Here is an 11137-nt window from a genome sequence, read left to right as displayed (position 1 = left end):
TAGAGCGCTCAAGCGAGGCGAGCCCGAGTTATTTGCGTTTGAGCTCGCGCCGGAGCCAAATCTCGGCGCGGGACAGGCGTCGGGTGTCCTGGGCCTCGTCGAACCGAGCGATGAGCTCAGGGGCCACTCCCAGCTGGGCAGCGAGATTAGAGACGAAGCGGGAATTCCACCTTTGGAGGCTACGCGCAATGGCCCGAAGTTTAGCGAAAACGCGCCTGAAGGGATCTGTTCCGGAGTTGTCGAGTGCCAGACAGTCTGCACAGTTTGGTGGAAACCATCGAGGGAGGGCCAATATCTCTGGAAGTGGAAACGCCTGCCACCAACAGTCCTGATAGCGCAGTCGAGGAGAAGGGGGGAGTGGTCCGAAGCCGCGGAGGCGAGGCAGCGCAGAAGGTAGTGCGCGTGGTCGAGCTCCCAGGAAGGGGTGCATAGCACACGATCGTTGCGAACGAGGGTCGGACTGTCTTGCTCGTTAGACCACCATGCAGGTAGACATCATGCAGTCCATGGTCAGAGATGAAACGCCGGAATCGGTTCATGGTGCGCCGGTTGATGCGGTTCTGTTGTGAATCAAGGTTCACAACAGAGACAACACAAGCAAGCAGTGCTCTGCAGCGACAAGCAATTGCGGTTACAAAAAACAAAATTCACTCAAAATTCAGCACTTGACTCCAAAACATGATATGACACAAAACCATAATCTTGATGGTCTAGTACTCTGCAACGACACTCCCAAATTTTTTCAAAAAATCAACCTAGTTCAGTCCTAACTTCCTAACGATGCAAAGATCATAACAGATTCTTCTGAGCAAGTAAAACCCCCGCTGCCGTGCACATGACGATAGACAGAAAGCCGTCCCTGGATCTCATGCGCTCCTTCCATGTCAATGGAGCAGAGACTTGCTTCAACACTTCTCGGAACTGTTCTTTCGTGTCCTCCAGTGAGCCAGAATTGTTGATCACTATATCTGCTTCGGACTTCTTCCAGTCAAGCGCAAGCTGCGTATTGATCCTGTTCTGAGCTTGTTCCTCACTGCACCCATCTCTTAACATGAGCCTCTCAATCTGTGTTTCGGTTTCCACCCATACAACAATCACTGGGTTCGTCCATTGGTCCATCTTTGTCTCAAACAACAACGGGATGTCGACAGTGATAACTGAGCATCCCTTCACCCACAGTTTTAGTATCTCCCAAAATATACCACATGAAATATGTGGGGATAGAAGACTGAAAGTAGCCACAACGAACAAACCAAAATGTAGTCAGAGCCCAGGATCGAGGAATAATGTTGAAAAACAAGAATCCTTTATATCACAGGGACTATTGATGACAAAGTATAAGGATGCAAGGAAATGTCAGTATCTTGCTGCACCCACTTTGCTGTGGTATTTTTATTTTATATATGACATAATTAGTATTGTTAAAGGTGAACTTATCACATTTCATAATCCATGTATGAAACATCACTCGAAATCTACGCACTCAGTTGATGTGAACTGAATATCCAATGGAAGTATGGCATTTTTCTAGAAACTAGAACAAGGAAGACGTAATACCAGAAATAGGTGGAATTGTTTTCTTAAAGCAGTAATTATGTAGTAATTACCATATATATAAACTGGATCACATATCTACTAACCATAGCAGAAAAAAAAGGAAACAGGATGCAATATTTATGTTGGTAGGAGTTGTACCGGGTTAGAAGTTTCCTTTTTGCTGGATCAGAGAAAACAATCTGACCTAAGAGAGCTCTGTCAATTTCTCCATTTTCCAATAATATGTTATTTCCAAAAGTTTTTACAATCTTCTTCCAACCTCCAGTACCTTTCTGCACTACATTCTGTAAATGCACGTCTCCATAATCAGCATAAAGTTCAAACAAAAACAAGGAAGTCAATTGTCATTGTCTGGGAGAATTTCAGTACACATAATAACTTAATAAGTCTAAAAAAGGGCAGCCCGGTGCACATAGCTCCCGCTTGCGTAGGGTCCGGGGAAGGGTCCGACTGCAAAAAGCATACTTTGCAGTTTGAAGTTCAAGTACTAAATTATGAAAGCAAAGTGCCATGTACACCCAACTGGTCCAAAGCCCCTAGTCAAACATAATTAATATCGCATCATACCAGGGATTGTAATAACGTTCTACCATTGATTTTTATCATCCCATAGATATTTATGATAACAATAAGCAATGCATACATGCAATTGGCTAAAATCACGTTTGCTCAAGTGACAGTGGTTTCAAATGCAGGTAAATACCTTAGAACGCTATAATGAGCCTGTCAGTTATTATGGTCATGCATCACCCTGAAGCCCCAAAGATAAAACATAGTTAATCTTGCGTCGTACCAGTCACTGTAATATTTTTGTTCAAGAGATATCCCAGCTATGGTAAGACGTTCATGCTGACAGATTCAGAGTTCCAATTAGACAGAGAATGCAGTTTTTATTTTACCTCAACCCACGCCAATCTACTCCCATGGGTTTGAGCATGGCATTAGGAATTTAAGGCCCTAACTTCCTTCTTATAGCCATATAGCAACAAAAAATAAGTATTCTCTCGGCGGCTACTTCTTTAGCCTGCAAAATGCACATGATTTCCCATCCTATAATCCGCACTGAATAACAAAGAAGGGGGGTATATCATTGGTCATCCCACTCACATTTCTTAACCGCCCAACAAAACTCCCGGTTCTGTTCCTGTTACTGTGAGTCTGCAAGTAGTAGCAGTAGGGATGAAAAAACACCACTGCGACGCCTTTGCCCTCAACATAAAGCTAAATTGAGCAGTTTCATTCCATGCTGTAGAACTTTATTACATAGTTAAAATCAACACCAAATTACCAAGTATAGCTGCCAGTTCTCAGGGAGAATAGAAAAGGTAATAACAATGCAAAAATGGAAACAGTTTTGTACTGATCACATTGACTAGCACGAGGATGGATTTTTTGACAGAACTATTTACCCCCAAAAAGCTGAAGTGAGCAGCCTACTTGCATGCTATACAAAAGTAATTACTTACATTCTATTCTGTAGTACTACCATAGTTGTGACTGAATCGAGTAAAACAACAACATTGCTTGCAAAGGCACAGCATGATATAGCAGCAGCAACACACCGATGCTGGATGCTGGATGCTTACCCGAGCCACAATGTCCGCGTCGACGACAGGGACGCCGGCCGATTTGAAGAGGCCAGAGACGGTGCTCTTCCCCGAAGCAATTCCACCCGTCAAGCCGATCAGCCTCATCTGAAAATCGGTTCGCACGAGATGATTTAGAGCGCGTCGGGATGACCCCGTCTGTTCTGACTCTCATAGATTGGGGATAACCGATTTTTCAAAACCGAATTTGATCACAGGTTGAGAGTTTAACAGATGGAGGGGATGCGAAACCACACCGAATTCAGCAGTTTAGGTACAAGAGGGGCCCGAATCGAAAGGGGAAATTCGTCGGGCGCTGTGTTCTTCTCGAGTGCTCCCGGGTGATCAAGTGAGCGAGATACCTTGCGATCTCGAGGCCGGTGCGTCCCGGTAGGCCGCACGCAGCAAGCCTCCTCCGCGCCGCCGCTACGTTGCAACTCTCTTCTTCAAGCGTGCCGTCGCAAATTTGTTTCTCCGCCAGCCAGCCGCCGTCGCGTAGCTGTGCGAATAATCTTTTTTTTTTGGCACCGCTAGGCGCCGGCGCACCGGCCGAATGTTTCGGCCGATCTGCTCCCAGCCACCCGATCTGCTGTGTAACACCGTCAGATCTGAGCTCCTCTGTTATTTTTTTTACCTTGTCCTCGTCTCCCCGAGCGTACGCCGTGCCGACCGCCCGTCGGGGCCGCCCCACGCTCCGGCACTCAGCTCGTCTCGGCCGCTCGCCGCCCCGGCCGCCGGTTGGAGCTGACCGCTCGCCGCCTCGGCCGCCCGTCGGAGCGCCATGGATGCAGCTCCGCGACTCAGCTCGTCCAGTCCGCTCGCCGCCCCGGCCGCGCGTCGGGGCCGCCCCGCGCTCCGGGACTCTGCTCGCCCCGACCGCTCGCTGCCCCCGCTGCTTATCGGAGCGCCATGGATGCAGCTCCGCCTCGCCGACGATTGGTTCCAGCAAAAAACAGAGATGCCCCGTGGTAGCATTTTTCTGTGTCAGTCGTAGCAAATGAAGACAACGGTTGCAGCAAAAAAATTCATCGGCGTCGTCATTGTAGCAAAAATGTTAATCGGATGTAGCAAAACACAATGCCAAATGGTAGCAAAAAACGAGGATGTTGCAACAAAAATGTCGTCCTCGTCGTCGCTAGTCACACCTCAGTCGTAAAAAAGCACCATGGCCGCATGAATGGATGTAGCAAAAACACAGACGGTAGTAGCAAAAAATTGACACGGTTGTAGCTTTTCCCCTCTACGGTGGAAGCTTTTTTGTAAACAATTGAAACTTTTTTCTTTTTGAGCAGCGTCTGGGTGAAAGCTTTTCTCTATCGTTCGGTTGAAGCTTTTTTCATCAAAGGTTGTAGCATTTTATATAGACGGTTGTAGCTTTCCTCGATAGCACTGATTGCTCACAGCTTTCTGTATATACGGTTGAAGCATTTTTAATCTTGGGTTGAAGCTTTCCTGTCAACGGTTGCAGCACTCGCCAGCCTCCCCAGCTATTGCGCCTCTCTGATTGAAGTAAAAAATACCATCGGTTATAGCAAAAAATCTCTATGGTAGTAGCAAAACCAGAACACAATTGTAGCAAAAAAAATGGTCATCCGTCGTCTCGCCGTGACGTCGAGGTTCCAGCAAATTTGCGCCGTGGGGTGCAGTCCTGCCATGGCTGGTTGCAGCTCCGGCGTGGCCGGGTCCGGCGAGGTAGGGAGAACTCCGATGCACGTGGATCCGCGCGGGTCTGGTTGAGGGCGGCCAGATCTGCTGAACGGCGGCGCGCCTGGGAGGCCTGCGGCGCGGGGCGATGCGTTGACCATGGCAGCGGGGAGAGAGAAAGAGAGAGATGCGCCAGAGGAAGAAGAGAAAAGGAAGGAGGACTAGTCGTCTCGGGTCCATCGCGCCACGTGGTTACTCGTGAGTGGGTCGCATCGCGCACGCGTGGACTGGACCGTCCGAAGCTTCGGCCGGTGCCCCGGCCCCAAACGTTTCCCTTTTTTTGAGTAACCTGCGTGCGAATAATCATGAGTACAATTACCAAGTAGGGGGGAAATGCGGCGCTGTTGGGCATCGTTTGGCAAAGCAACCACCAAAAATGGTCAAACCTTTAAAAAAATAGCATATTCCCTAAAAAAATCCTAATAAATGTCCCTAAATACTTCACGATGCAGTTGTGCCGGATGGATGTCGCGAGCGCAAATGCATAGACCCTCTAATGCGCTCGATTGCTCCGACCGCGCGGGATCCGGCCCGACCAGGTGCCGTTACAGCATAAGGCGCGACGTGCGGCATGCGGTGGGCCCAGGTTGATTTATTTCATGCGAAACTGCCCACACCGCCCGCTTCTCCTGTTCGAAACTGCGTCGTCGCCCGAATCCCCTTTCCATTTCGAACTTCTCCCTCTCCTCCCTCTCCTCTAGAAACTACGCGACGACGCGAGGTACTGCGGTTGTCGATCGCGCACGGAGTCGCCGGTGCGGGAAGTCGTCCGCGAGCGCGGCGAGTCGCCGGCTACAGGCGGAGGTAAACCCCAGCACCTCTTCCCCCTCTCCTCCGGGTTGCGCTCCAGATTCAGTTGAGAGTTTGTGTTTGCAGCATTAGGGTTTGGGTGATGGGGCGGGCACGCAGGTTTTCCATGGTGTCCGCGGGCCCGGCGTTGCCATGGCGGGGGAGGGCTCGGCGTTGCTATGGCGGGGAGAGAGCTCGGCGTTGCTATGGCGAAGGGAGGGGTGGGGTGGGGGGAGGGGAATTGAGTCCTTGAAAGGGCGGAGGCATAGGGTAAGAGGATGCATCAGGTAATCTGTAGTGTGAAGTATTTTTAGGTGTTTTATTTGATGTTGCTTGAATCCCGGACGCAGTTGTACAGAAATATAATGGTAGTTACTTAGTTTTTCCTGCAATTTGCGAGATGGCACTACTGCAGGATGCTGCTAACGCGAAATTACGATCAGAGACCCTTTGACAAAATTGTGTGCGATGCATTAATCGCAAACAGTGACGTAAAAAGCCGTCAAAAAGATGCAAAACGTTTGCGATGGCGGAGCCATCAAACACGGTTCGATTTTAGTTGCTTGTGCGATGCAGGACACACGGTTGATCCATCCGAACTATTTGCGATGAGGCAGAACAACAGAACGGACAACCATATCAATGTGTGTGCGATATACGGCATACAGTTCGCTCCGATGAACTGTTTGATATTGGGGAGTGCAACAGAAACGGTTAGCCAGATCAAGATTTGTGTGATATACGATATACAGTTCATTCGGACGAACTATTTTCGATTAGGGAACACAATAGAAACGGTTCAACTTAACAAAATATGTGTGATATGCGGCATACAGTTCACATAGATGAACTGTTTGCGATGAGCCAAAGGGACACAAATGAGTCATGTAACAAGATGTGTGTGATACATGGAATACATTCGACTCGGATGAACTCTTTGCGATGAGAAATTACAAAACAAACGGTTACTACAGTTAGTTCGTGTGAGATTATGTGTGTACAAAAAACTTTGAAAAATGCAAACTAGTTGCTTGCGGTGGCTAGGAGTATCACACACGATGCGTCTGCGAGTACTCGTGTGCGATGATTAGTAAGTTACACATACGTTTCCTTATGTTAACACGTGTGTGAATTTGCAATATGGACAGATAATATGCAAATGTCTTCTGGACATCGGGCACACATATAAACTCAATGAACTGTGTAAGATACTAATACTTTCCATGAAAATTTAAGAACTTGGCTAACAACATTTGAGTAACATATATATAGTGGTTACACTATTCAACAAAAGGAGGATCTTCGTAACACGGTTTTGACAACCATATGGTCCATATCTACATACCTAACATAATAACAACTATCACATTTTAAGAGGCTGAGGGCCAACAACCATATGGTCCATATCTACATACTTAACATAGTAACAACTAGCACATTTTAAGAGGCTGAGAATCAACAACCACAACTATCCACTGGAAGCAGCCTGATCACGGTGACTCGGCATCTCGTCAATGAAAAAGAAGAGCCCTCTTGTGCCTTGGTAGAGCATGAGTAGAACAATGTCTCCAATTTTCCAATATGGATGCACTACCACGACAAGCGAGAACTTGTTAATTTGAATGGTTACATTTCTGTGAGAAATGCAGTACCTTGCAATCACTTTGGCTTTATTAGCAGGCACAAGTGTAATTCGACCACGCTGGGAAATCCATCCAGGAACTGCTACATCGGGCAATTTCTGTTGAAATGTAGAATAAAAACCAATTTTAACATACCGTTGAAGATATATATAGTTTATGAGCATCAACATTAAAATAAGACTTTTTACTGGCATTTTGTGCACACAATTGGTCTTGTTCAATGTGTACACCATAGGTATAATTAATCTCATCAATAATCCAGCATTCACACGTTGTGCTATCTCTGTCAGATTATCAACAAAGTTTATGACATGCTTCAAGTCCTTCCAGTGAAATTTGGTACGCTTAGTAACATACAGATTGTTCACTATGCATCCAAAATATCCTGCTTAAAAGGTGGAAATGTATTATTTATCCAGAACATGGCAGAAGAATATATAGTGCACATAAATTGGTAAATAGAATTTGTTACTGCCTAGGAACGGAGTCAGAAAATGAAATCACAGTTGGTTGCTTAAATAGTGATCAATTAGTCAGAACAAATACCCCAATTTTGCTAAGTAATATGCCAGCATGGAGAAAGTTGAAAGTACACTAACCTCGATCAGACTTTGATCGGCTGATGATGTTGGGGAAGTAAACATTCATGTTGATTAGACCAAGTTGTGGTGTACACACTAGAATTTTATTGTCAGCTTTCAGTTCATAACACTTAGATACTTTTCTCCAAAGGTCCACATCAAAATGGGAGTGACCGTCTTTATCAAGTTTTATGCTAACCGTCATTGTAAATCCATGTTGCGTTGTCAATATGACATCCATGGAGTCATCAACAAAGTAAAGCCCAAGATTTCCTTCTACTCATGTTCTTGTAAAGCAAGGGATGTACTGCTTGAAATGAAAATTAAAATCGTAAATTAGATATATTGAAATAACAGAGTAAGATGCAAATATGGGAGTAACTGGTAGAACAAATCAATATATAGATGAAAGGAAAGTACAAAAATATATAATTAAAAATAGATAATGTAACAAAGATTTGATGCAAATATGAGAGTAACTGAATGAACAATTCATCGTATATTTTCGTAATATAGGGGGGAATCGGCTTCAACATCTAGGCTGCACGTGGCACCGTACCTTTCATCCGAATGTAGAACAGACGGCATATGTTCACAAATTTAGGCCATGCCGACCGTGGTAGGCTGAGATTAAACATACCGAGCACTCCCTGAAGTCATCCGGAATGGTGAGATAGAACTTCATTTTCGACTGGCCGCAACCACACTTGCCTGATTTGTGCTCGCACTGTGGACACATGAATGAATACCCACGAATCAGCTAGAACAAAAATGAATCCATGGCGATTTCCGTCGGTTGATTAAAAGCGACGAACGAACTGCAATAAGAGATGAGTGAATAGTTTGCTAAGTTGATTACCTTCTCCATGAGAAAAATCCCCGGCCCAAATCCCATAGAAAACCCCAATTGATCAGAGTCTAGAATGTCGGTGCAGATAGGCGGCAGAAAGCGGTAGGGGCGAAATCAAGTGCCGTTTGGAGCGCGACCTCCACCCACCGACAACAACGTCGAGCTTAGGGTGGCCGCCGCGATAGAAGTTGATGAGATGCAGAGTTGCGGAGGAGACCGCGGTGAGTGGGTGGGGACAAAGTGGGCGAGGATTTTATTTTTTCCTTTTGCATGTGTGGGTGAATACACACAGTTCGCAGAGGCGACGGAGATGAATCGTGTGTGTGTTGGGGATCGTTGCAGAAATTAAAAAATTTCTACGCATCGCCAAGATCAATCTATGGAGTAACTAGCAACGAGAGAGAGGGGAGTGCATCTCCATACCCTTGAAGATCGTGAGACGGAAGCGTTACAAGAACACGGATGAAGGAGTCGTACTCGTAGCGATTCAGATCGCGGTGGATTCCGATCTAAGCGCCGAACAACGGCACCTCCACGTTCAACACACATGCAGCCCGGTGACGTCTCCCGCGCCTTGATCCAGCAAGGAGGAGGGAGATGTTGAGGAAGAAGGCTCCAGCAGCAGCACGACGGCGTGGTGGTGATGGAGTGGCAGTTCTCCGGCAGGGCTTCGCCAAGCTCACACGGAGGAGGAGAGGTGTTGGGGAGGGGAGGGGCTGCGCCTTTGATGTGGTGCTGCAGCCCTCCCTCCACCCCTCTATTTATAGGGAGAAGGGGGAAGGGGGCTGGCCCCTCTAGATGAGATCTAGAGGGGGGCGGCCAAGGGGGAGGGGGCTTGCCCCCCAAGCAAGGGGGGGCCTTTAGGGTTCCCCCCAACCCTAGGCGCATGGGCCCTAGGGGCGAATGGCGCCCAGCCCACTTAGGGGCTGGTTACCTTCCACCTACAGCCCATAAGGTCCTCCGGGGTAGTTGGACCCTCCCGGTGGACCCCCGGAACCCCTCCGGTGGTCCCGATACAATACTAGTATACCCCCGAATATTTTCGGTGACCGTATGATGATTTCCCATATATAAATCTTCACCTCCGGACCATTCCGGAATTCCTCGTGACGTCCGGGATCTCATCCGGGACTCCGAACAACATTCGGTAATCACATACAAATCTTCCTTATAACCCTAGCATCATCGAACCTTAAGTGTGTAGACCCTACGGGTTCGGGAATCATGCAGACATGACCGAGACAACTCTCTGGCCAATAACCAACAGCGGGATCTGGATACCCATGTTGGCTCCCACATGTTCCTCGATGATCTCATTGGATGAACCGCGATGTCGAGGATTCAGGTAATCCCGTATACAATTCCCTTTGTCAATCGGTACGTTACTTGCCCGAGATTCGATCGTCGGTATCCCAACACCTCATTTAATCTCGTTACCGGCAAGTCACTTTACTCGTTCTGCAATGCATGATCCCGTGACCAGCCACTTAGTAACATTGAGCTCATTATGATGATGCATTACCAAGTGGGCCCAGAGATACCTCTCCGTCATACGGAGTAACAAGTCCCAGTCTCAATTCGTGCCAACCCAACAGACACTTTCGGAGATACTTGTAGTGCACCTTTATAGCCACCCAGTTACGTTGTGACGTTTGGTACACCCAAAGCATTCCTACGGTATCCGGGAGTTGCACGATCTCATGGTCTAAGGAAATGATACTTGACATTAGAAAAGCTTTAGCAAACGAACTACACGATCTTGTGGCTATGCTTAGGATTGGGTCTTGTCCATCACATCATTCTCCTAATGATGTGATCCCGTTATCAATGACATCCAATGTCCATAATCGGGAAACCATGACCATCTGTTGATCAACGAGCTAGTCAACTAGAGGCTCACTAGGGACATGTGGTGGTCTATGTATTCACACATGTATCACGGTTTCCGGTCAATACAATTATAGCATGAATGATAGACAATTATCATGAACAAGGAAATATAATAATAGCAATTTTATTATTGCCTCTAGGGCATATTTCCAACAGTCTCCCACTTGCACTAGAGTCAATAATCTAGTTACATTGTGATGAATCAAACACCCATAGAGTTCTGGTGTTGATCATGTTTTGCTCGTGGAAGAGGTTTAGTCAACGGGTCTGCGACATTCAGATCTGTATGCACTTTACAAATATCTATGTCTCCATCTTGAACATTTTCACGAATGGAGTTGAAGTGACGCTTGATGTGTCTGGTCTTCTTGTGAAACCTGGGCTCCTTGGCAAGGGCAATAGCTCTAGTGTTGTCACAAAAGAGAGTCATCGGGCCCGACACATTGGGAATAACTCCTAGGTCGGTAATGAACTCCTTCATCCAGATTGCTTCATGTGCTGCCTCCGAGGCTGCCATGTACTCCGCTTCACATGTAG

At 47.0% G+C, this 11137-nt stretch overlaps 1 protein-coding gene across 2 annotated transcripts; it reads right to left on the bottom strand.

Moving 5' to 3' along the window:
• Positions 1-646: 646 nt before the first annotated feature.
• Positions 647-3691, bottom strand: LOC119275644 (dephospho-CoA kinase-like). 2 transcript variants are annotated; one of them, XM_037556537.1, is made up of 4 exons: positions 3401-3691; positions 3144-3251; positions 1696-1841; positions 647-1228 (listed from the first exon to the last, which is right to left on the bottom strand). In XM_037556537.1, exons 2-4 carry the CDS (start codon positions 3249-3251, stop codon positions 790-792), a joined length of 693 nt encoding a protein of 230 aa, XP_037412434.1. In that variant the 5' UTR covers positions 3401-3691; the 3' UTR covers positions 647-789. The 2 variants fall into 2 exon arrangements, with proteins under 2 accessions (XP_037412434.1, XP_037412435.1); XM_037556538.1 differs by having other exon boundaries at positions 3506-3691.
• Positions 3692-11137: the final 7446 nt, after the last annotated feature.

Source organism: Triticum dicoccoides, chromosome 3B, assembly GCF_002162155.2.
Source record: "Triticum dicoccoides isolate Atlit2015 ecotype Zavitan chromosome 3B, WEW_v2.0, whole genome shotgun sequence".
In the NCBI taxonomy this organism is placed as follows: domain Eukaryota; kingdom Viridiplantae; phylum Streptophyta; class Magnoliopsida; order Poales; family Poaceae; genus Triticum; species Triticum dicoccoides.
Note: the sequence above shows the minus strand (reverse complement) of the source record. Positions and strands in the feature narration are given on the sequence as shown.

What these genes read in the sequence shown, in the direction of transcription:
- LOC119275644 (XM_037556537.1), bottom strand. Translation starts at nt 3,251, where the DNA reads ATGAGGCTGATCGGCTTGACGGGTGGAATTGCTTCGGGGAAGAGCACC. An exon ending in ACGCGGACATTGTGGCTCGG is followed by an intron (nt 1,842 to 3,143) that starts GTAAGCATCCAG and finishes GTGCATTTACAG; the next exon opens with AATGTAGTGCAGAAAGGTAC. An exon ending in AAAAGGAAACTTCTAACCCG is followed by an intron (nt 1,229 to 1,695) that starts GTACAACTCCTA and finishes GGCTACTTTCAG; the next exon opens with TCTTCTATCCCCACATATTT.